The sequence below is a fragment of the Oncorhynchus kisutch genome, linkage group LG18 (genome assembly GCF_002021735.2).
Source record: "Oncorhynchus kisutch isolate 150728-3 linkage group LG18, Okis_V2, whole genome shotgun sequence".
In the NCBI taxonomy this organism is placed as follows: domain Eukaryota; kingdom Metazoa; phylum Chordata; class Actinopteri; order Salmoniformes; family Salmonidae; genus Oncorhynchus; species Oncorhynchus kisutch.
The window spans coordinates 50,607,777-50,634,883 of NC_034191.2; the positions used below are offsets into that span (position 1 = coordinate 50,607,777).

Here is a 27,107-nt window from a genome sequence, read left to right on the forward strand (position 1 = left end):
AAAGTCTTTAATAAAAGATCCAGCGTGCCTTTTAGTTGCAGTTTCGCCATTGTTCACGTTTACATTTCCAAAATGGTATTCTTTCCAGAGGTGGTGTCCATTGCAGAAAGGGGGGTACCCAGTCAACTGTACAACTAATTGCATTCAACTGAAATGTGTCTTCTGCATTTAACACAACCCCTCTGAATCAGAGAGGTGCAGGGGGCTGCCATTATCGACATCCACGGCACCAGGGGAACAGTGGGTTAACTGCCTTGACAGATTTTTACCTTGTGAGCTCTGGGATTCAAAACCTGCAACCTTTCGGTTACTGGCCCAACGCTCTAACCACTAGGCTACCTGCCGCCCCATTGGGTGTTTGATGTCTGTTTTGTTATACTCATTGAATACCTTAAAATTCCTTTATTATTCTCCGTCAAATGTATAAACGGTTTGGCTGCTATATGAGTTTATAGAGTAGCATTTTACTTTGTGTGCATAACAGTGTTGCTTCCGTCCCCCTCCTCGCTCCGACCTCCTCGCTCCGACCTCCTCGCTCCGACCTGGGCTTGAACCAGGGACCCTCTGAACACATCAACAACTGCCTCCCACGAAGGATCGCTCCACAAAAGCTGCAGCCCTTGAAAAGGGAAACAACTTCAAGATTTCAGAGCGAGTGATTGAAGCGCTACTTGCGCGCACCGCTAACTAGCTAGCCATTTCACACTGGTTACGCGTGTGTGTGTCTCTACTGTCTTTCGAGCCTTGAAAGATTTTCACGAGTGTCAAATCAGGTTACTTTTGCATACAATGTAGGTACATTTCCTGGATTCACAAACCACAAAAACGGATGGATGAAAAGTCAAGAAATAAGAAAAATTCCATACCATTGTTGTCCAACTGAATGTATTCACCTGAAATGTGTCTTCGGCATTGAACCCAACCAATCTGAATCAGAGAGGCAGGGGGCTGCCATAATCAACATCCACGTCTTCAGCGCACAGTGGGTTAACTGCCTTGCTCAGGGGCAGAACAATGGATTTTTACCTTGTCAGCTCGGGGATTCGATCTAGCAACCTTCCAGTTGCTGGCCCAACGCTCTAAACACTAGGATGCCTGCCGCCCCATTGTCTAAACATCATTATGGTTGTGGCGGCGTGGTTTCAGAAAGATGATCAGAGGTATTGTACAGTGCTGAGACGTGGTGATTAAATTTGAATTAGGATATTTAAAAATAAATCACTGCTTCTATCAAAAGATAGTGGCAGACATAGAACACTTTATGGAAAATATAGCCATGGCTGCCAGGGGGCTGGGCTGATTTCTGCAAAACAGAAGCAACTTCACAAGTAATGGTTTCTGAGTCTTTGCTTAAGAGCGCTTCATGCTTCAGGTTGTGCAGCACAGAAATAGAAATAGACAAACTTGAATTGATCTAATGTCAAGGAATTGTTCTCAATTCCTCATTTTAAGAGTCGAATGAGACTATTTACTCCATCTAGTCGGCATCTAGGTCTTTCTCTCGCCAAACTTGGCAGAGTGTGGACTTCTGCCAGGAAACAGAAGCTCATCATGGTTGAGCCCCCATACTGGTGATGTCAGCAAGCCTTTTCACTTAAGATGCTAATTGTGTTGGCTCCCTGAGGAGAGGAGGAGAGAGAGAGCGAGAGAGAGAGAGGACCATCCCTCAGCCCCGTGTAATTAACTGGCCTGATCTGTATGAGTATCACATCTGGAGTCCCTTAACCGTGTACACTTTGTCTGCGTACTGTACTTCTACATGCTGCCCTGTACACCGTGGGAAGACAGCAAGACACACCGTCGAACCACCCTCTCTAACCCTAACTGTATATCTGTGTGTTAACAGAGCGGCTCCTCAGATTGGACAGGGTTATCCGTATGCCTGCGTGGCCCAGCAACAAAAGGATAGACGCTCAGCTGGATATTGTACGCCACTTTATGGTCCAAAATTGGGGTCCGGAGTTTTTGCTGAACACCTGACGAGGAAGAATGCAAGATCTGTTACTTTACGGTTCACCACCAAACAGACATGGCATTGGTTTACTACTCTAAAGGCCGTGGTTTGAATTCCCAGATCATCTCAGAGATGGCTCCATTTTCTGCTCAGCGTATTCGGTATCCTCGTGTCTGTCTGTGGGTCTCCAACTCTTCACGGTCTTTTGCATCAGCCAGGCTGTGTCCCAAATGGCACCCTATTCCCTGGGTAGTGCCTACAGGGCTCTGGTGAAAAGTAGTGCACTAGTGTTAATGACATTATACACTAGTATCCCCTTGTCATCCATTCCCATTCATTATGGCTGTCCCCCCCTCCCTAACCCCTCTCATACCACACTCCACCTCTAATCCCCCTCTCCCTACAAAATCATCACATGACCTTCAGACAGACTGCCTGCCTGGGGCTGGACAGACCAGGCTAATTGGTTCGTTAAAAGGGGTCGACTTTACAGCATCAACAATCAAAGCCAATCACGGCGTTCCATGGAGAAGGGCTATAATCTGTGGACTCGAGGCGGTTGGCCCTCTGTCGGCGATAAATAGATATTTTTTGCCAGTTAATAACTGTAGTCAAAACAGACATATCAGACTTACACTGTAATAGACACATTACGGCATATCGAATTCCTACGCCCTGTCATCAATAAATGAATTATTGTTACGTGATTGCTGGATATAAAAGTATCATGTATCAATGTATGTGTATGCAGCAGCAAAGTTGTAAAATATATATTTAAAAAATAGGTTAATGGAAAAAAACATGAACAAAAATGAATAATTGTAGCAAGAGTTGCAGTCAAAGCAGATAAAGCACACGCTGACACATTCAGAGGTAGGAGTAGCTACCTTATTTAGCCTACTGTTGTACAGTCTTATAAGATCCAGAGTCTGGGAAAAAGAGATAGTGGCAACGTTCAAACGAGGGTTTAGCTGTGAAATCCCTCTAGCCAGAGATGGACTGCATCCCAAAAGGGCATCCTTCTTGTAGTGCACAAAAAAAAAGATGTAGCGCACTACTTTTGGGCAAAAGGGAATAGGGTGCCATTTGGGACGCATAAAAACAAACCATATGAGACCACATGATGACAGGTCCATTGACCTTCCCAGAACCTACGTTCAATCGGTTTCAGCAACTTTGAAATGTGCACCGCTGATTTGGCCCAGCCATTCGATTACATTCACTCAGGCAGACCTCAGACTCACATACAGACCTCCGTGTGCCTGCACTGAGAGAGCCTATACAAAACATATTAGCCTGAGCACACAAACATAGAGGGCTCGCCGACAGCAAACTCTGACTCCCGTACTTTCACGAGCCAAACGTACTCCTACGAGCGATGCAAATGGAAGGTTGGAGATTTACAGAACGTTGACGTTCTGAAAGTTCACATATTATTACAATGCGCTGTGGCAATCAATACAGTGCCGCTCAGTTGCTTGTCCATCCGACCAACTTACTACAAATACTGAATCAATATGCTCTCAATTTCAACCTGTACATAAGAGACATACATGCCCAGTCATATTCCTGATCATAAGCAGAATTAAATAGATTAAATATTTCCCTCCAGGTATGAAGACATTTAATAGAATAGAAGATATTTACAGTGAATTACCAGCACAGCGATTATCTCCCTCCTGCAGAGATTCCCATATCCTAGTCTAGTGGAAACTCCCCTGGTCTGCTGAACACACACATCCTGCTGTTATTCCAGCCCCACTGTTCTGTTCTGTTCTCCCCCAGACTGGATAGAAGGATGGTGGTGACTCCCAGTCCAGCCTGCCCAGGATAAAACTCACATCAAAGTTCTATCACCACCACAGTGTCAGGGGAGAGCAGTCAAGGGATGTGTGTGTGTGTGTGTGTGTGTGTGTAGAACCAGGGCAACCACATACGCATGTGGACGCGCACACACAAAACACACTATTCAAAATCAACACATTTAAAAAAATTAGCTCCAAGTCATGCATTGAAAAAAAGTATATCTTTGTGCACCGAGACAAGATTTATCTGGGAGCAGTAAATCGATTTACAAGTTTGACAGTGTGTTTTAGATCAAATGAATAGCACTGAAATGTCCCCAATCCCCTTTGGTGTTTACAGCCTCCCATCTCATGAGGGCTAGAAGAAGACAGAAAGATGACACCGGTCCCCAGAACAGATAAGACCTCAGCCTGCTAGGCTAAACCTCACTGGTAATACTGGTAAAACTTAAATCAGTGTCTCTGAGAAACAGACTAGCCATAGGGCAGTTTGGGAAAATGCCAGGTGGACCAGTCCATCTTTAGCCAAGAGCGACAGTCTAAATATATTTGTTTTGTTGCACAGAATAATCATTATTTGGATAATAAATGGGGGCCTCTAGGAAAAAAATGGCCTGGTGTATTAGAAATGCCTTGGCCGATTTCTGGTCCCAATCCACCCTTGGTCTCTCCCCTCGCAAAATGGGACATAGACCCTAACGACCACTCAGACGGTCCATCTTCACCATATCTGTACAACGAAATTGCTAGCATGTCTCTAAATAGCAAGTAAAGTTGTATTCCCTTAATAAGGAAAAAAAGAAAATCACATGCGAAACCATATGGTTTTCAAACACTTCACATGTGATTGATCATATTTCACATGAAGTTTAACATGTAGATATTTTTCATGAGATAATTATTATTCAACATGTCCTCACCTGGGATTTGAACTCACACCCTCTTGGTTCACAGCATTCCAAACTTCCTGCTACGCCACCATGTCTGTGGCAATTACTGACTTCACCTGACTACACTTTGGAGTTCAAAGTAAATCTTAAAAAATACACTCAAGAAAAAAATATATTGTATTCATCATGGTGATTCAGCAGTAACATTATGCCCCACCAACATTAAACTATACAGAAAACCCTCAAATTGCTGAAAATTAAATTAATGAGGAGAGAATAGTCAGATTATTTGCTAACTTAAATAGCAAAATAGTGCCATCTGCACTGCTAAGTGCAGAGATGTATTATAGGTAATGAATCTGTAGGGGACTTTAGTATTCTACAGACTTTGTGGCCCAAGGTTGTGAGAGATCAAATACCAGGTGGGGTCATATTGAAAAGTCAGCACTAAGTGATCATGTCAAATGTAATCAGATTGATTAAAGATGTTTACAATATTTTAGCTGAACAGCATACCACTTAACTTAAAACCCCCATACCATTTCATTACTTCCTGTAAAAATGTTTTTTAAAAACCCAGGAAATGTGCAGTTTCACATTTGAAAACATAAGAGACAAGCGAGGTCAGTTGTTCACATGTTACATTTAGAGTTCACATGTGAGCAGCATTTTCACGTGAAAAACGTTCACATGTGAAAATCTCATTCTCACATGTGCAATTGCATTTTCACGTATGAAAAACATTCAGGTGCAATTTTACACGTGAAAAATGTATCAAATGTTGTCACGTGTAGTTTCATGCCATCGCGTGTTGAAATTTTGCGTCGCCATGTCACATTTATTTCACACCGAAGACATGTTTTCACGTGTACTTTCATAGTATCACAGGTTGCTTTTGCACGAGATCACATGTGAAACGCCTGTGATCACGTGAAATTCAAGAGTTATGTTGCACAGCATTTAAGTTAGAGGTGATTACATCAGAAGATAAACGTTGGAAAAGCGAAAGAAAAAAAAAGATTTTTTGGGGGGAAATAACACGAGGTTGTTGGTCATGGAATACCTTGCACGCTTGCTTTACTGGTTCTGTTTGTACTGGTGCCTGTAACTGTCATGCAATTTTGGGATTGAGTTTAACAGGTCTGGGCTACCCAGGTCTTAACAGATCATTTACCCATTACTGTCCTGTCCACACACAAAGTATTTGCTGACAGAGCTCTGGCATCACGTCCTGTCTAGACTTGTTCTTTAATGTCATAACATTAGTACTCCGAGTATGATTTATCCCTTCTGACGCTTCCGGCTTTCCCGTAATAACAGCTCTGCTGGGTTTCATTCTAAGAGGCTCCACACCCGCACACACAGAGAGAGAGAGAGAACACACTCTCTTCCAGAGAGTTTGTCCTGGCCTGTATAACAGTCAGGTCTAATTTGAGCCACTCTGTGTATATCTGATGATTGTGAAGATGAGAATATGGCTCAGAGCCTGTGGTAAGAAGTTCTCAGAGAATAAAAGGAATCCTTATCTGTCCACGAACCCACGGAGCTGCTTCTTCTCTCAGGTCTCTCTCTCTCACACACACACACACACACACACAATTTCTGTTCCATAGATTTGAAATACGTATTTAAATACTTCTTTAAAATAATATGGACCCAGTGTGCTTTGTAATTGTTCATTTTGGTCGTTTAGCAGACCCTCTTATCCAGAGTGACTTACAGTCAGGGAATTCAACTAAGGTATATAAACAACAACATATCCGTTTTTTTTGTTGTTAATAAGAATGTGGTTGTTGTGAAGGCATGTAGTTAAATGTATTTTGTATTTCAAAGAATAAATACATTAAAAAATACAAAATAGTGTTTTGTATTTTATTTTGATCCATTGGTAACATTTTGTAATTGTAACAAGATAGTTCTTTCCCCATCTCTGTCTGAATATAATACATCATAGCGAAGAAACGGGAGACGGTAACAAGAAATGTGAGATACCACCTGTTACTTAATAATTAAGAAATATCTTAAGTAAAGTCTTCTTAGCATCACATCTCCCACATTCTCTCATAGTTAAGTTAACGTCTGAGAGTAAGTCACAATGGGTGTGCCCGCAAATGGCACCCTACTCTCTATGTAGCGCTCTACTTTTGACCAGGGCCCAAAGGTCAAAAGTAGTCCACCCATAAATGGAATAGGGTGCCATTTGGGACAGAGGCGAGGTGTAGTTTCTTCAGAGTGCGGAAGAGTCGCAGGGCCCTGATCCCCATTATTAAAGTGTCTAGTGAAACGCTTACTGGGGACCACTCACACCCCTTTACTCTACCCACACCAAATGATCCTCAACCTCCCAAAGGAGAGGGAGGGGTGGGCGGGCAACACAGCGGCACGAACAAACACACATTCGCACAAACACACTCTTAGTCACACACGGAACTTTTCATTAGATTTGACATTACTTAAGCAAATGTTCATCTCTCTTTCATGTGCGTTTTTACCTCCTGTAATCCCAGCATGCACACACACACGCACAGCAACACACAAGGTTCAGACAATCTTATCAGACCTGGATTTGTTTGATTGACCCATGCAAATAGGGAAAATATCGCTCCTTTCAACGCTACAGTTGCCCATCATCATCATCATGCCCTCCTATCACTCTCCTCCATCTGTTCCTGTCTTCTTTGACCTTTACGTGCATGCTCCTTGCGCACCATTGACCCCAGCATTGTTTTTTCTTTGACTATATCAGTTATATCAGATACTACACTCACAACTCCAGCACACACACGCTGATATTACAGTACACTAAACTCACGACTCAAGCTCTTTCTATCTCACTCACACACACACACACCCTGCTGGAGAGAGAACCTGTAATCGACAGACAGATCTTCTCCAGTGACAACTGATACTGGTGCTCAGCCAGTATCCAAAACATGACTCATTCATCCATATGAGATTGGGAACGAAATATGAACTCAAACACAACGTAAACAAATAACAGCGTTGACCAATAAGGTAGGGAACTGAAGGTTCGAGTTGCCAAACGTCAGCCTCGAAACCTTAATGACTTGGAGAAGATCTGCAAAGAGGAGTGGGACAAAATCCCTCCTGAGATGTGTGCAAACCTGGTAGCCAACTACAAGAAACATCTGACCTCTGATTGCCAACAAGGGTTTTGCCACCAAGTACTAAGTCATGCTTTGCAGGTGAAATACTTGTATCCCTCATTAAAATGCAAATCAATTTATAACATTTTTGACATGTGTTTTTCTGGATATTTTTGTTGTTATTCTGTCTCTCACTGTTCAAATGAACCTACCATTTAAATTATAGACTGATCATTTCTTCGTCAGTGGGCAAACGTACAAAATCAGCAGGGGATCAAATACTTTTTTCCGCCCACTGTAATACCTATAACCTTAAACTTCTTAACCGGGAATATTGATGAACTGGGAATATTGAACCACCTGCTTTCATATGTTCTCATGTTATGAGCAAGGAACTTAAAGGGTGCCTCGCCTGGTTCACCAACTATTTCTCAGATAGAGTTCAGTGTGTCAAATCGGAGGGCCTGTTGTACAGACCTCTGGCAGTCTCTATGGGGGTACCACAGGGTTCAATTCTCGGGCCAACTCTTTTCTCTGTATATATCAACGATGTCGCTCTTGCTACGGGTGATTCCCTGATCCACCTCCACGCAGACGACACTATTCTGTATACATCTGGCCCTTCTTTGGACACTGTGTTAAAAAACCTCCAAACGAGCTTCAATGCCATACAACACTCGTTCCGTGGCCTCCAACTGCTGTTAAACGCAATTAAAACTCAATGCATGCTTTTCAACCGTTCGCACCCGCCCGACTAGCGTCACTACTCTCAATCCAAAACTAAATCTAGAATTGGCTTCCTATTTCACAACAAAGCCTCTTTCACTCACGCCGCCAAACATACCCCCGTAAAGCTGACTATCCTACCGATCCTCGACGATGTCATTTACAAAATAGCCTCAAACACTCTACTCAGGAAACTGGATGCAGTCTTTCACAGTGCCATCTGTTTTGTCATCAAAGCCTCATATACCACCCACCACTGCGACCTGTATGCTCTCATCGGCTGCCCCTCGCTACATATTCGTCGCCAGACCAACTGGCTCCAGATCATCTATAAGTCTTTGCTAGGTAAAGCTCCGCCTTATCTCAGCTCACTGGTCACGATAACACCCACCCATAGCATGCGTTCCAGCAGGTATTTCTCACTGGTCATCCCCAAAGCCAACACCTCCTTTGGCCACATTTCCTTCCAGTTCTCTGCTGCCAATGACTGGAACGAATTACAAAAATCGCTGAAGCTGGAGACTTATATTTCCCTCACTAACTTTAAACATCAGCTATCTGAGCAGCTAACCGATCGCTGCAGCTGTACATAGCCCATCTGTAAATACCCCATCCAATCTACTTACCTCATCCCCATATTGTTTTTATTTACTTTTCTGCTCTTTTGCACACAATTATTTGTACTTACACATCATTATCTACACATCTATCACTCCAGTGTTAATTTTCTAAAATTGTAATTACTTCGCTATTATGGCCTATTTATTGCATTAACTCCTCACACCATTTGCACACACTGTATATAGACTCCTTTTTTCCTATTGTGTTATTGACTGTACACTTGTTTATTCCATGTGTAACTCTGTGTTGTTGTTTATGTCGCACTGCTTTGCCAGGTTGCAGTTGTAAATGAGAACTTGTTCTCAACTAGCCTACCTGGTTAATTAAAGGTGAAATAAAATGTCAGTTATCAGCGATTCTGACAGAGGTGAATCAGAACAAAAACCTGTCTAATAACAACAATTATATGTTGACTTCCAGTGTGACTCAGACTTGTGTTGTAATTAAACTACGCCTCTGCAAACAATGCTGTTGTGTATCATACCAGAGAATCCTGCTACATCAGAAGATTAGCTGGCCAGATTAGCTGAACTACTCTGATTTCCATGTGTGCATTGTGAGACTTGTGTGTGTAAAGACTGTTGTCTGTCTAGGGGTGTTATCAGGTCTGGTTCTGTCAAAAAGGCTTATTCCACAGCCCTCATCCTGTCCCCCCCCCCCCCCGTCACCCCCCTTTCCCTCAGGATTAAACCCCAGGCACGGCGCCAATCTATGGGTCACTTGTCCCCTCAGCATCCCATCAACCCCAAACCTCCAGCCCCAACCTCTAGGCCCCACTTTAACACCCTCCACCTGCCGGGATGGCAGGTCTGCACGTGTCTGTCGTTAACTCCTCAAGCCCTGCGGCTGTCGTTTGTTTCAGTCCGAGGAGTCATTCTGATCTGAAGGCGGCACTTGGGGAGGAGTGGCTGGAGAGGACCTGAGCAGAAACCATTAAATAGCCTCAGCTCCTGCCTCCTGTTCTGACAGCCGTTGAGACTGCTGAGAGGGGCTGATTAAAAACAGATGTCTGGACAGACACCTGCTACACCGAGGTGATTGTGTGAATTGAGACACACAGGAATTAGAGCCATGACATGTCTCTTTATGAAAATACCACAGTATCTCAGTTAGAGGGTTTGGAGGGATAAGAATTGTCTCATTCTAAGCTTTGGGGAGAAAGTCAAAATATATATACAATATGGTTGGTTTTAACCAGTCCGTTGACATTTCAGTGTCATAACGAACTTACCATTACAGCATAGTAGACTTGCAATCATGTAAGACTTCTGTAAGGGACCTAGATTCCAAACTATTACATCATCTCTGTTGACCGTACATTCACATTATTAAATATGTAACACAGCAATAAAACATCTGAAGAACATAGTACACACTCCAACTCTGAAAACCAGAGTGAATAAAATCACAGTTCAACTTTTTCCTGCATGTTGTTCGTGTTAGAGTTAAAGTAAAAAAATGGAAGCATTTATTTCGCTTTCAGTGGATGATCGAAAATTCCAGCCAGGGAGAGAGAGAGCTGCTTCTCACTGTGCCACTGTTATCTAGGTGACCTTGGAGTTAAGGAATAACAGTGTAGCTGGGCCAGAAGCCTGGGGAGAGAGGTATGCAAGGGATCGGCCAAATGTTGCAAACATTGAATAAAGTCTTTCACAAGTCTCTGAGGGAAGGGAGAAGATATACTCACTGGTATGAGTCACTCAAATGAGTTCTATGTATTGTGATTCTCAAATGTGACAGGTGGCAAACCCATGGAGCTTCCAAAGAAAATATACAGACCCTGGCCTGTGTGGTCTAGTGGTTAGTGCCGCAGACCATGCCACACAAGAGGCTGTCCACAGTGTTTATTTTGCCACCAAAAACAATCCATAAGGAAATAGAGGGGGTTACTAATCACAATGTGTCCACCACGCAACTGTGCCCAAGTCATTTGGTGTCCACCTGTAATGTAACCCCCCCACACACATCTGCGTCCAAGTCATTTGGTGTCCACCTGTAATGTAACCCCCCCCGCATCTGCGTCTAAGTCATTTTGTGTCCACCTTGCGACTGTGTCAGAATCATCCAGTGTATCACGTAACGTAGAGCGGCCTGGCCTGGCTGCCCACACAGCTGTCTTAACATGGCGGCTGTTATCCCTCACACTGAGGACCAGGCCAGCCGTGGCCAGCCATGTCACAGCTCAGCTCCCTCATGGGGAGAAGGGTGTGTGTGTGTGTGTGTGTGTGTGTGTGTGTGTGTTTGCATGGGAGTGTGTGGGGAGGGGAGAGGAGTGGTTAAGCGTGCTCGTCCAACACCCAGGGGAGAGGACGGGGCCGTGGGCAGCTATCTCATCTCCCTTGGATCTAGGTCTTTAAAGTCCGGATGAGTAGAGGAGGAAATTAAACCCCTCAGGTTTTGTTGGGAATCAGAGAGCGAGAGAGAAATTGAGTGCGAGTCATTCGGTACGGGGTTATCCACTTCCACTGTGCACAGAGAGGTATCTTCCTGACCGCTGTTTAACCTTGAAAAAAAAGGCCCTCCTGTGAAATCTCAACCCAAAGTGAGAGTAGAAAGTATGTGCTTGCCGCTTGGCTATACCGCACCGTAGCCACGGTTGAGGCTCTTCTTGTCCGGACAACGATGTGACAACGACGTGACAACAGTAGTGTGGGAGAGAATAGCCTTAGTGGCTTTTCACTCTGCTAGTGATTTTTCTAGTCTGCACTGCTTTTCGGAACAACAGTAAAATGTCGGACTAAAGTAGAGTTGTGATGTGATAGTTGATGAATGAGAGGGGTTTGGGGTTGGGATGCACGATATAAAAATCGGTAAGCATATCGGAATTGGACGATATTAGCTAAAAATGCCAACATCGGCCCGATGTCTAGTTTTACGCCGATGTCAAAGCTGACGTGTGTACCTATATAAATGTAGGTAGATGAAGTAATGACGCCACGAAAAAGACAGTGCAGTACATCACAGAATTCCTAACCTGGCCCACAATGTCTGCTATGTGGATCTATTTTGAAGTTTCAAAAGAAGATAACAAAAAGGCTATAAGCAACATTTGTGCTGCTGTTATTTCCCGAGGGAGAAAGTGAAATCTTTCAATCCCCCAAACCGAATTACTCATTTGAAAGTGCATCGCCCCCAGACGTTCCGGGACTACTTAGTACAAAAGCAGTAAAAAAAAACTAAGGGCACACTTCCAACAACTAAACAAGTTCAAGTCGAGCAGTCATTTGAAAGTAAGAACGTTTCAGCGAGACAACTCAAAAAGGTGAAATCCATTAACGCCAAGATAATAGAATTCATTGCCCTTGACAACCAACCGTTCTCCGTCGTGGACAAGGTTGGCTTTCGCTGACTGGTCGAGCACCTCGAGCCCCGGTACACACTAACCAAGTAGGCGCTATTTTTCAGATGTTGCCCTACAATACACAGTATTGTTGAAACGCACATCCGTGAGCTACTTACTATGGGCGTCACTGCTATTAGCTTCACGGCTGACATTTGGACCAGCAATGTCATCCCCGTGAGCATGCGGAGTCTGACAGCAGAGTGGGTCGACGAGGATTTCGTACTGAGGAAAGCCGTAGTGCGCGCTCAAGAATGTGCTGGTTCTCATACTGCTGCTGCCATTTCAATGGCATTTGAGAAAATGTTTGAAACTTGGAAACATGAACACACTCCTAGCTCCATTCGACCAAACGGACTCGAGAACTAAGCTCATCCACTGCATCTGCAGCAGACGTGATAGCCTCTGTCATGGCATTGAAACGCCTGCTCAATAAAACTGCCCACACAGACCGTGGGATCAAAACTTGCAAAAGTACTGTACTAGAGGCTGTGAACAAGCGATTCGGTGGCATTCTCTCTGAGCCTCTTTACTGTGTCGCCACCATGCTCATTACTACTTCGATGCAGACAAGGTTTACGTGAAATGTTACAGACACAGCTGGACAAGATGGAAACGGACACAGTGATCAGTGCGCGGCGTGGAAGAGGACCCACGACGGAAGAGGCCACGGATGATGAAATCCTGTTTGAGAATGAAACGACTGAACATATGAACACCTAAAACAGCAAGTAAGTGAAATAAATAGATACCAGTATGTTTTACTGGTAATGGGGACATATGTAAATGCCAACAAAACAACTTTTTGGTCAGTGTGTGTGTGTTTCAACTATTTAACTGTACTAGAATGCTTAAAAGGCCGCTAAAATGTTAAATATTGGTTATCGGTGCCAGGTTTTTTGGCAAGGAATATATCGGTATTGGACAAAAATGGCCTCTTTTAGCGCTAATTAATATGTAGGGTTGGTAGCTCATTAGAATATTTCGGGGCGTGGTTTATGGACAGCTCTTTTTGTGCAATCATGAGGGAGCGTATCATTCCAGTTCATGCAACCTGTTGTGTTATGCTATTAAATGGTACATATGACTATGGCTAGTGATGGTGATTTGTGAAAGATTCATGTATGGCCTTGTGTTAATGTTCATACAAATATTTACACATGTTAAGTTTGCTGTACCAAACGTAACATAACATATTAAATTAGCTTTTCCGGATATATATGTTCTATGTTACGTCTTGTCTATGAGACCAGGCTGGGCACCTACCCCGGTCAAAAGCACTTAAATATGTTGCTTTGCACATTCACCCGCTGAATGGCACATACACAAGGTTTAAAAATAATTATTTAACCGGTCTGCTCCCCTTAATCTACAGTGATTTTAACTGATGACATCAATAAGGGATCATAGTTTTCACCTGGTCAGTCTCATGGAAAGAGTAAGAGTTCCTAATGTATACACTCAGTGTTTAGCAATTCATATCAGCCCGCCTGATGCCGATCTCACGTCTCTTGCGGTTATAAAGGTATTGAGAAACTCCAGCGCACCACAATATTAATTCCGTAGCCTGCATTTGCATGAATATGATTAATACAAAACCAAAATAGAACGTCAGAAAATTGCTTGTTCCAGCTTTATTATAAAACTCAAGTGCCAACTTTTTCAACATCCGATTCCGCCCCCGTGTGAGCACCTGATAACCCACCATTCCTTGTCTTGGTTCAAGTATGCACCACGGTTCAGATAAAATAACATTAGAATACAAACTATTGCTAAATGAGCGCATTCATAGATTCTACCGTATTCGCATAACATGCCAGTTTCAAGAGGTACAGTGCACGGCCGCATGTTTGAATTGATCTAAGAATGCGAAGAAACGCGCACAAAACATGAAAGAGAATGAATAGCCTACCTTTGTTCAAACTGCGAAGACGAACGTTTATTGGTGCCTTTGTCAGAATGTGATTATTTGTATTTCCATGAAGAATTCAGATAGGTGAGAAAGAGCCATGAGTTCGGGCAATCCTCTTCCATGCAACTTCAGTGAGTTCTTACGTTATTTCATTTACATACGATCTCGACTCGAACAGGCACCTACATGAAAACTGAGCCTCTCAAGCGGTAACATCATGAGTCTTCAAAATAACTAACTCCACCCATTTCAAAGCTGAATTTACCTGTATGACTGCAATATCTAAAAATGTGTTTCCTTTCCTATTTTAAGTTAATATACCGAAAATGTGTTTCCTTTCCTATTTTAAGTTAATATACAGTATATGCAATGTAGGGTCTTAATTTGATCGCCCTGTTAAATGTAAAAGTTGTAGTGCATTTAAGGTATAACAAGATTTCTGAAGTTTCGACTTTGAAATTTCAGACTTAATTTTCCCTTGTGAAAAATGTCCATTAATTATAATTCCCAGTTCCTGCTGCAGGATTATTTTTCTGTTGTCGCAAACTGTAAGATCTTACATCTGTAGATAGGCAACTAGCCTCATGTTGCTGAAATATAAATTAGGCTTCGCTCTCACTCACCCCCTCAATGACACACACACACCTGTCCCAGTATTGTAACCTTAACCCTAAAATAAAAACAAAGGCAAACTACTTCTAAAAATAAGCTACTAAAATAGCGACCAAAACTAAGTGCTCAGATGCATATGATTTCTGGTGGATCAACATTGCTGCTCAGGGGTTGAGTAGAGCTGAAGGATGGGACTAAAAACAAACTAAATATAACTATTGTAAACTATACTGTGTCTGTAAAATGTCAAATGTATATAGTATGTACAGTTCATTCGGAAAGGATTCAGACCCATTTACTTTTTCCACATTTTGTTAAATTACAGCCTTATTCTAAAATGGATTCAATAGTTATTTTCCCCCCCTCTTCAATTTACGCACAATACCCCATCATGACAAAGCAAAACCAGGTTGTTAGAAATGTTTGCAAATGTATTAAAAATTAAAAACACATTTACATAACTATTCATTGCCTTTACTCAGTACTTTGTTGAAGCACCTTTGGTAGTGTCGAGTCGTCTTGGGTATGATGCTACAAGCTTGGCACACATGTATTTGGGGAGTTTCTCTCATTCGTCTCTGCAGATCCTCTCAAGCTCTGTCAGGTTGGATGGTAAGCGTCGCTGCAAAGCTATTTTCAGGTCTCTCCAGAGATGTTCGATTGGGTTCAAGTCCGGGCTCTGGCTGGGCCAATCAAGGGCATTCAGAGACTTGTCCCAAAGCCACTCCTGCGTTGTCTTAGCTGTGTGCTTAGGGTTGTTGTCCTGTTGGAAGGTGAACCTTCACCCCAGTCTGAGGTCCTGAGCGCTCTGGAGCAGGTTTTCATCAAGGAGCTCTCTGTACTTTGATCCGTTCATCTTTCCCTCGATCCTGACTAGTCTCCCAGTCCCTGCCGCTGAAAAACATCCCCACAACATGCTGCCACCACCATAATTCACCATAGGGATGGCGCAAGGTTTCCTCCAGACGTGATGCTTGGAATTCAGAGTTCAATCTTGGTTTCATCAGACCAGAGAATCTTGTTTCTCATGGTCTGAGAGTCTTTTGGTGCCTTTTGGCCAACTCCAAGCAGGCTGTCATGTGCCTTTTACTGAGGAGTGGCTTCCATCTGGCCACTCTACCATAAAGGCCTGATTGTTGGAGTGCTGCAGAGATGCTTGTCCATTTGGAAGGTTTTCCCATCTCTGCAGAGGAACTCTGGAGCTCTGTCAGAGTGACCATCGGTTTCTTGTGCACCTCCCTGACCAAGGCCCCTTTCTCCTGATTGCTCAGTTTGGCTGGACGGCCAGCTCTAGGAAGAGTCTTGGTGGTTCCAAACATCTTCCATTTAAGAATGATGGAGGACACTGTGTTCTTGGGGACCTTCAATGCTGCAGAAATATTTTAGTACCCTTCCCAAGATCTGTGTCTTGACAAAATCCTGTCTCAGAGCTCTACGGGCAATTCCTTCAAACTCATGGCTTGTTTGTTTTTTTGCTCTGACATGCACTGTCTACTGTGGGACCTTATATAGACATGTGTTTGCCTTTCCAAATCATGTCCAATCAATTTAATTTACCACAGGTGGACTCCAATCAAGTTGTAGAAACATCTCAAGGATGATAAATTTAAACAGGATGCACCTGAGCTCAAATTCGAGTCTCATAGCAAAGGGTCTGAATAGCTATGTAAATAAGGTATTTCTGTTTTTAATATTTCATAAATTTGCTAACACTTCTTAAAACCTGTTTTCCCTTTGTGATTATGGGATATTGTGTGTAGATCGATGAGGAAAAACATGTTTTTAATACATTTTAGAATAAGGCTGTAACGTAACAAGTCAAGGGGTCTGAATATTTCCCGAATGCACTGTATAAGCTGGAAGTAGAAGCCCAAGAGTTGTTGTCCATTAGTTTACTCCAATTAGGGGAGGGTAGAGTTAGGGGAAAATAATAAAGGAACATATATTAAAAAATATATATACAGTATATATATTATCTATACAGTACCAGTCAAAAGTTTGGAGAATCTTACTCATTCAAGGGTTTTTCTTGATTTGTATTATTGATTTGTTTAACACTTTTTTGGTTACTACATGATTCCATATGTGTTATTTCATAGTTTTGTCTTCATGTCTTCACTATTATTCTACAATGTAGAAAATAGTAAAATGAAAGAAAAACCCTTGAATGAGTAGGTATGTCCAAACTTTTGACTGGTGCTGTACTTACAAAAAAATATATGGAGGATTGGAAGTGATGCAGACAACTACATTCATGGACACAATCTATCTCCAATATTAAAGCTGTTCTCCCCCCCCCCCCCCCCCAGCAATGAACATTGCTGCTCAAATTGTTGAGGTTTGTTGTCTTGAATTGCAATGATTGCTGTCTCATAAAATCTTATTCATGGATAATCAATCATAATGGGCAGAAAATGCAGAATGCATACCAATTCGCATGCACACGCACACACGCACAGCCAGTACACCCTTATGACTTAGTGCCCGGCTCACATTTATCTCTATTGTTTTGACTATAAAGCCAGGTGACCACACCCTTTTGTCTCATCTGAACCACAAACAGAGAGGCCAGGTGAACCAAAGGTCTGAGGTTCTACTGCTCCTTCTCCCAAACCTTCTTCTGCTCGGCCAAGTTGCCCCAAGGGTGATACGGCAACATACATTCTTCATTGTCTAAAGCAGGGATGTGTAACGTTCTTTGTCGAGCGAAAGAGAGGAGGACCAATGCGCAGCGTGGTAAGTGTTCATATTTTAAATATTTTAATGAACACTGAAAACAAAACAATAAACAACCAACGAACAGTCCTGTAAGGTACAACACTAAACAGAAAATAAACACCCACAACTCAAAAGTGAAACCAGGCTACCTAAGTATGATTCTCAATCAGGGACAACGATTTGCAGCTGCCTCTGATTGAGAACCATACTATGCGGAAACACAGAAATCCCAAACGATAGAAAAAAAATAACATAGACAACCCACCCAACTCACGCCCTGACCCTACTAAAACAAAGGTATAATAACAGAACTAAGGTCAGAACGTGACAGGATGGCAAACTGCATTCGGGTCATCACTGAGGTCTGGAGGGACGCACTTAAAATGTTATATATTTGCTCGCCGTGAAATGTGCAAAACATTTTCCTCTATCCACCGCATTTGGAATTTTTTATACTATACAGTGCCTTGCCAAAGTATTCAGACTCCTTGGATTTCTTCACATTTCATTACAAAGTGTTACAAAGTGGAATTAAAATTGAGTCCATACATGTTAGAAACACCTTTGGTAGCAATTACAGCTGTAAGTCTTCTTGGGTAAGTCTCTTAAGAGCTTTGCACACTTGGATTGTGTAATAGTTGCCTACTATTCTTTTAAAAACTCTACAAGCTCTGTCAATAATTCGGGGATCATAGCTAGACAGCAAATTTCATGTCTTGCCATAGTATTTCAAGCCATAGTATTTTTTTTTAAGTAACTTGGTTAGGAACATCCACTGTCTTCTTGGTAAGCAACTCCAGTGTAGGTTTGGCTGAAGGGTGAATTTCTCTTCCAGTGTCTGTTGTAAAGCACACAGATTTTGGTTTTGCTCTAGGATTTTACCTGTGCTTAGCCCTATCCCGTTAATTTTTTATCCCGAAAAACTCCCAAGTATGTGCCGATGTCAAGCATACCCATAACATGATGTTTGAAAATTAGGAGGCAGTTACTCAGTTATGTGCTGTGTTGGATTTGCTCCAAACATAGGGCTTTGTATTTAGGCCAAAAAGCACAAAATGATCACGATACTTAGATGCTGATACGATATGTATTGCGATTCTCACGAGTCTATACATTATGTATTGCGATTCAATACTGTGATTTTATTGAGATTCCCATGGTCCAAACATATTGCTCACCATACAGTATGTCTGCAGCAGAGGGACAAGAGTGAGCCATGAGAAATAAAAGTACTGAAAACAAATATTGCTCCCCATTTTAAAAGAAGATGGAGAACAAGTTATGCAGGAAAGATTCTCGAGTTTTGGTGCAGGTACAGCCAACTAGCGCATAAAATAATGTTGTGATATTGTCTAAACGATGCAGTACAATAGATTGTCAAAAATAATATTCTGATATGTAACTGTATCGATATTTCCCCCATCACTAATATATATACAGTGCCTTGTGAAAGTATTCGGCCCCCTTGAACTTTGCGACCTTTTGCCACATTTCAGGCTTCAAACATAAAGATATAAAACTGTATTTTTTTGTGAAGAATCAACAACAAGTGGGACACAATCATGAAGTGGAACGACATTTATTGAATATTTCAAACTTTTTTAACAAATCAAAAACTGAAAAATTGGGCGTGCAAAGTTATTCAGCCCCTTTACTTTCAGTGCAGCAAACTCTCTCCAGAAGTTCAGTGAGGATCTCTGAATGATCCAATGTTGACCTAAATGACTAATGATGAGAAATACAATCCACCTGTGTGTAATCAAGTCTCCGTATAAATGCACCTGCACTGTAATAGTCTCAGAGGTCCGTTAAAAGCGCAGAGAGCATCATGAAGAACAAGGAACACACCAGGCAGGTCCGAGATACTGTTGTGAAGAAGTTTAAAGCCGGATTTGGATACAAAAAGATTTCCCAAGCTTTAAACATCCCAAGGAGCACTGTGCAAGCGATAATATTGAAATGGAAGGAGTATCAGACCACTGCAAATCTACCAAGACCTGGCCGTCCCTCTAAACTTTCAGCTCATACAAGGAGAAGACTGATCAGAGATGCAGCCAAGAGGCCCATGATCACTCTGGATGAACTGCAGAGATCTACAGCTGAGGTGGGAGACTCTGTCCATAGGACAACAATCAGTCGTATATTGCACAAATCTGGCCTTTATGGAAGAGTGGCAAGAAGAAAGCCATTTCTTAAAGATATCCATAAAAAGTGTTGTTTAAAGTTTGCCACAAGCCACCTGGGAGACACACCAAACATGTGGAAGAAGGTGCTCTGGTCAGATGAAACCAAAATTGAATTTTTTGGCAACAATGCAAAACGTTATGTTTGGTGTAAAAGCAACACAGCTCATCACCCTGAACACAGCTCATCCCCACTGTCAAACATGGTGGTGGCAGCGTCATGGTTTGGGCCTGCTTTTCTTCAACTGGGACAGGGAAGATGGTTAAAATTGATGGGAAGATGGATGGAGCCAAATACAGGACCATTCTGGAAGAAAACCTGATGGAGTCTGCAAAAGACCTGAGACTGGGACGGAGATTTGTCTTCCAACAAGACATTGATCCAAAACATAATGCAAAATCTACAATGGAATGGTTCAAAAATCAACATATCCAGGTGTTAGAATGGCCAAGTCAAAGTCCAGACCTGAATCCAATCGAGAATCTGTGGAAAGAACTGAAAACTGCTGTTCACAAATGCTCTCCATCCAACCTCACTGAGCTCGAGCTGTTTTGCAAGGAGGAATGGGAAGAAATTTCAGTCTCTCGATGTGCAAAACTGATAGAGACATACCCCAAGCGACTTACAGCTGTAATCGCAGAAAAAGGTGGCGCTACAAAGTATTAACTTAAGGGGGCTGAATAATTTTGCACGCCCAATTTTTACGTTTTGATTTGTTAAAAAAGTTTGAAATATCCAATAAATGTTGTTCCACTTCATGATTGTGTCCCACTTGTTGTTGATTCTTCACAAAAAAATACAGTTTTATATCTTTATGTTTGAAGCCTGAAATGTGGCAAAAGGTCGCAAAGTTCAAGGGGGCCGAATACTTTCGCAAGGCACTGTATATACTGTATGCACTCTTTTTTTTACTCAAACACCCCGCAGGCCATATTGAATGAGCTTGAGGGTAAAATGTTGAACCTTTTACTGCAGTGGGCTGAATCAGGGTCCCACAGAGTGTTTCTTGGTAGTCTTAAACAAATCGACTTTGAAACAAAAGTAGTAACCTGACACACATGGTTATGGGCTTAAAAAAGAAGACACCTGTACCATGTCAGATGTAGAATTGAAATGTATTCAGTTTTGAGTTTGCATCCCAATATTACACTTATTTTTGTATTTTATTTTATTATACATCACAGAAGCCTGAAAATGTGTTTTTTTAAAGAAAAAAGATAATTGACATAGAAAAAATTATTTTCGTCGTAAAATTATGGAATTATGACATATTAATACTATTCCACCCATGAGTCTAAAGAGTGTGCTTTTGGTCAATGACAGCAGGAAAGGGCTCCCACACCTGGTCTAAAGACTCTCAGTCTGAGTCCCAAAGGGCTACCACACTCTCAGCCGTAGAGAAATGCTTATTGAAATTCTTGATTATCGTGGATTTATCAGTGGTGACAGTGTTTCCTAGTCTTAGTGCAGTGGGCAACTGGGAGGAGATAATCTGTCAACTCCATGGAGAATAAGTGTCCCAAAACCTTTTGGAATTAGTGCTGCAGGATGCAAATTTCTGTTTGAAAAAGATAGCCTTTGCTTTCCTAACTGTGTGTATTGGTTCCCGACTTCCCTGAAAAGTTGCATATCACGGGGACTATTCAATGCTAGTGCAGTACGCCACAGGGTGTTTTTGTGCTGGTCAAGAGCAGTCAAGTCTGGAGTGAACCAAGGGCTATATCTGTTCTTAGCTCTACATTCTTTGAAAGGGGCTTGCTTATTTAAGATGGTGCGGAAAGCACTTTCAAAGAACAACCAGGCATCCTCTACTGATGGGATGAGGTCAATATCCTTCCAGGATACCCGGGCCAGGTCGATTAGAAAGGCCTGCTCACAGAAGTGTTTAAGGAAGCGTTTGACAGTGATGAGGGGTGGTCACAGGCAATGAGGCAGTGATTGCTGAGATCCTGGTTGAAAACAGCAGAGGTGTATTTAGAGGGCAATATGATATCTATGAGGGTGCCCATGTTTATGGATTTGGGGTTGTACCTGGTAGGTTCCTTGATAATTTGTGTGATATTTGAGGGCATCTAGCTTAGATTGTAGGACAGCCGAGGTGTTAAGCATATCCCAATTTAGGTCACCTAGCAGTACAAACTCTGACGATAGATGGGGGGGCTATCAATTCACATATGGTGTCCAGGGCACAGCTGGGAGCTGAGGGGGGTCTATAACAAGCGGCAACAGTGAGGGACTTATTTCTGGAGAGATGGATCATTAAAAGTAGAAGCTCAAACTGTTTGGGCATAGACCTGGATAGTATGACAGAACTCTGCAGGCTATCTCTACAGTAGATTGCAATTCCGCCCCCTTTAGCAGTTCTGTCTTGATGGAAAATGTTGTAATTGGGGATGGAAATTTCAGAATTTTTGGTGGCCTTCCTAAGCCAGGGTTCAGACACGGCTAGGACATCAGGGTTGGCGGAGTGTGCTAAAGCAGTGGATAAAGCAATCTTAGGGAGGAGGCTTCTGAAGTTAACATGCATGAAACCAAGGCTTTTACGGTTGCAGAAGTCAACACATGAGAGCGCCTGGGCAATGGGAGGGGTGCTGGGGGCTGCAGGGCCTGGGTTAACCTCTACATCACCAGAGGAACAGAGTAGGATGAGAGTACGGCTGAAGGCTATAAGAACTGGTTGTCTAGAGCGTTGGGAACAGAGAATAAAAGGAGCAGATTTCTGGGTGTGGTAGGATAGATTCAGGGCATAGTGCACAGACAAGGGTATGGTAGGGTGTGAGTACAGTGGGGGTAAACCTAGGCATTGAGTGATGATGAGAGAGGTTGCACCTCTGGAGGCGCCAGTTAAGCTAGGTGCAGTCTCTGCATGTGTGGGGGACAAGGGAGCTATCTGAGGCATGTTGAGCAGGACTAGGGGCTCTGTAGTAAAATAAAACAATGGGAGCTGCCCTAAACAACAGTATACAAGGCATATTGACATTAGAGAGAGGCATAAAGCAATCACAAGTGTTGATTGGGAGAGCTCAGACAACAACAGGTGAGACAACAACGGGTAAACAGCTAAGACAACAACAACAACGGGTAAATGGCAATGAATGGGCAGAGAGTTCAGTTAGCTACACACAGGGCCTGAGTTTGAGGCTGGGGCCAACAGATAAACAAAATGAGGCATCAGCTGTGTTGCAGAGTGATCATAGGGTCCAATGAGCAGCAATAGATGAAACAGGGAGCCGTCTAAAGATATCGGAGTCCCAAAGGGCTACCACACCTGGTCTAAAGACTCTCACTCTGTTTTTGTGTGTGGGCAGAGGATTCTGATGATGAATCTATGGTTATTAAGCGGTCATTATTAATGAATGACCAACATGCAATAAGCAGCTAATGGTAGATGCAAAGTTTGTAGCGTTTGTGAAATATTGAATGTGAACACTGGGGGCCAGTTTCCCAGATAGAGATTAATTGACCATGTTTCTTTGTCCAAGACTAGCTTTAATCTGTGTCCGGGAAACCGACCCAGTACGGAGCCTAATGTTTACCACTTCTGCACAAGACAAAATACAAAAGAACAAGAATTTTGGAGCAGACTAAGGAGAAGAAAAGGTGACAACATGATTTATGGAATGGACTTGTGGTAAAACAGGGAGAAATAGTGTTGCAATTGGACTGTCACCTGACCCAAACAAGACAAATACAAATCACTTGTAACACCCCAGGTGTAAAAGAGTAGTCTCACATTCATTGATAATTTGGACCAAAGAAATTGATTAACTAGGGAAAGTGTCACAATAGAGCCCAAGTGAAAGACTGGCAGTAAAGGTAGGAAGAGATGAGAGAGGGTGTGCTAGAATAGCAGTGGGTCGGATTCGGTCCCACGCTTTCACTGGTACATGTATTCTGGTGGCGGTGGCTTAGACCGCCAGTAGGAAACGCAAGTAAAAATTAGGTAGTGAAACGTCTCCACTGTCACTAACCTGTTCGTCACTAACCTGTTCCCGGAGCCTCTCCTGGTGGCCCATGATGGCCGAGGCGTGGTGAGGGTACTTCTGCTTCAGGTGCTCCAGGAAGGCCTCCCTCTTCTTGTCCATGTCTGAGGGCTGCATGGCCAGGATCTCTCGGGAGCTGCGTGCCCCCCCTAACGTGTGCCTGCGGGGGACGTTGCGGCTGCTGTTACTTTTGGGGTCCTGGGCCCGGGTGGGGGTCCCATTCGGGGGGCCCTGCCTCCTGCTCAGGTGCTCGGAGTCCTCCGGGGAGGTCACCTTTAGGTTGCTTTTGGTTTGCTCTGGAGAGAGAGGGAGAGAGGCTGGGTCAACATACGGGTACTGTGACACTATTCTTACGGTGTGTGGGTGCATGGTTTCTCCTGGGCCGAAAAGGGGCTTAGGAGGTGTGTGTGGCAGTGGGCAGGGAAGTGGCGCCGAAGAATGTACTATGCAGGAAAAAACACATTTGTTATTTTTTATACATTTGCTAAAAAATCAATAAAAAAAATGTTGCTTTGTCATTATGGGGCATTGTGTGTAAATTGATGAGGGAAAAAAAACGATGTAATATATCTTAGAATAAGGCTGTAACTTAAAATGTTGAAAAAGTCAAGGGGTCTGAAAACTTTCCGAACGCACTGTACATACTATATACATTTTACGGACACAGTATAGTTTACAATAGTTATCTTTTGTTTGTTTTTAGTCCCATCCTTCAGCTCTTCTCAACCCCTGAGCAGCAATGTTGATCCACCAGAAATCATATGCATCTGAGCACTTAGTTTTAGTAGTTTTAGTAGCATCGTTTTGGAAGTAGTTTGCCTTTTGTTTTTATTTTATACAAACTGGGACAGTATTATTTTACTGTTTATCCTCACTGTGTGTGTGTGTGTGTGTGTGTGTGTGTGTGTGTGTGTGTGTGTGTGTGTGTGTGTGTGTGTGTGTGTGTGTGTGTGTGTGTGTGTGTGTGTGTGTGTGTGTGTGTGTGTGTGCGCCTGTGTGTGCGTGTGTCCTTAGGTGCATTGACAAACCTTTAGGGCATACACATGACTATAAAACTATAGTCTAAGTCAGAGACCTAACCCTAAACACCAGTGGACCAGCCAGACTGGGAGGGGTTCAAACTGCAGAGGTTCAAACTATAGAACCCAGTTCCTACATTTTAAATATAAAAATGAATTTGATCAAACAAAACTATGCTCCATTTTATCTCTGGGACCCTCAGGATGACAAATCAGAGCAAGATTACTGAATGTAAGTAGATTATTTATTTAGGTAAATGTATCAAACCAGTTGCCATGATAAAATGTTTTTGTTGTTGTGCACTCTCCTCAAACAGTAGCATGGTATTTTTTCGCTGTATTCGCCACTGTAAGTTGGACAGTGCAGTTAGATTAGGAAGAATTAAAGATTTCTGTCCATATAAGACATGTCTATGTCCTGGGAAATGTTTTTTGTTACTTACAACGGGGGGGGGGGGGGGCTCTAGACCTGTAGAGGCTCTAGACCAAAAATTATGTATCTACAGATCAGACCTGGGTTCAATTACTATTTGAAATCAGTCCAAATGCTTTATCTGCCGTTTGATTGAGCTTGCCTGGGGCAAAGGAACAAAATATTTGCAGAATATTCACCCTTGGATGTTACATGCCCCGAATGGACATGTACTGAGAGCCAACCGCTCTTGTTCAGTATACACGGTTCCATCTGGGGCTCAAGCTGAAAAGATTGTCGGTTCTCTACTCGATGACAGCATCAGCAGAGAACTAAGCATCCAAGAAATGTATGAGAAGCATTGTTCTGTTATCTGTTGGGCATTTTCAATAAATCTAGCCACAGGAAACAACCTTCAAGTTTCATTGCATGAACGATCATAAAATCATAAAGTGGGATATTGATATCTTCCAGGATAGGAAGCATCCAGTACTGAAGACTAGTCCCCAGGTGTGTCCCAAATCACACGCTATTCCCTATATAGTGCCCAACCCTGGTCCAAAGTAGTGCACTATAAAGGAAATAGGATACCATTCAGGATGCACCCCCCCCCCCCATCTCATCACATAGTCATGTTGTTGCTTATTTCAGTGATCGGGAACTCCAGATTTCATGTGACAGAAACAATATCAGTGATGAAAACATCAAACTGAAGCAGCTGTTCACTTTAAACTCTCCCCACTTTCAAAAGCCTGGGCAAATATTCCAAATATGTCTAGGAGAGTGACAGAACGTTATCCAGAGAGTTGGGAAATGGAATCATCACAGTGAACAGAAGTCACGGACTACAGACATCGTTACGTCAAAGTCAATATTTTCAGGAGGAAATGTTGTTCCTTCCAGTAGCACATTAGGATGTTTGGAAAACGGCAGCCATCTTGACTTGGAATAACACCATTCTCTAAAGGGATGTCCTGTCTTCCTCTCAACTGTGAACTTTGATACATCATGAACTTCCGGGAAAAACAGAAACCACATGTCTAGTTAAAAACATAAATATTGAAAACCATTCAACTTCATTTTAACACATCAACATACTGTTAAGTACCCAATATATCAACATGATATTCAATCATAAAGAGGCATCCCGGGATCTTAAACCCTTACAAATTCGTAACGTATTGTACAAATTTCATTCGTAACATATCATATGAATTGCAAATTTAAAAAAAAATGCATTGCAAGGATGTTGTAGTATATAATTGTGCACAATTCTATACTGGCTGAAATTATACAAAAGCTCTGGAGCATCACTAAAGAGAGAATGAGAAACATTTCCTTTAGTTCAAGCTCTAAACACTCTATCTTGTTATAAATCCCCTGTTCCTTGGGACTGGGCCATAACACTACAAATCACTACTTTCAATGACTATTTCACTACTACAGTGTGCTATATAGGGCATATGCCATTTGGGATGCATCCAGTGTGTGTGTGTGACAATGAGGGGCTTGCTGTGAGACTGAGAGCTATCCCATGGGGCCGTGTGCTGACACAGATAATTTTTTATCCCCCCGTGCTGTAATTCTTCCAGGCTGTTGGTTCTCCGTAGGGCCGGTGCGTGGAGGATAAGAGAGGACGAGAAGAGTGTGAAAACACAGGGCGGGAGTAATAAAGCATGGTGATCTGTTGGCTTGTTTCTCGAGACTGCAGGTACAGCCATAATGTGTACTTGTCAAAGGCTAATGGGGAAACACATGGGCCTGGCTATGGCTATAGGGAGGTTACCTCAGGATTCGTCTCTTTCCAGGTCAAGCACACAGCAG

At 42.6% G+C, this 27,107-nt stretch overlaps 1 protein-coding gene across 13 annotated transcripts in view; it reads right to left on the reverse strand.

The window, feature by feature from the left end:
• The window catches only part of LOC109908771 (sickle tail protein-like), a 162,858-nt gene that overhangs the window by 53,743 nt on the left and 82,008 nt on the right, over positions 1–27,107 (reverse strand). For 9 of the 13 annotated variants that reach the window (XM_031796256.1, XM_031796252.1, XM_031796247.1 and 6 more), the window contains exon 2: positions 23,841–24,148. In XM_031796256.1, the coding sequence (XP_031652116.1) occupies positions 23,841–24,148 (308 nt within the window). Of the gene's footprint in view, positions 1–14,355; positions 14,573–23,840; positions 24,149–27,107 lie in introns of those variants that run through there. The other 4 variants (XM_031796251.1, XM_031796249.1, XM_031796258.1 and 1 more) reach the window with 2 other exon arrangements.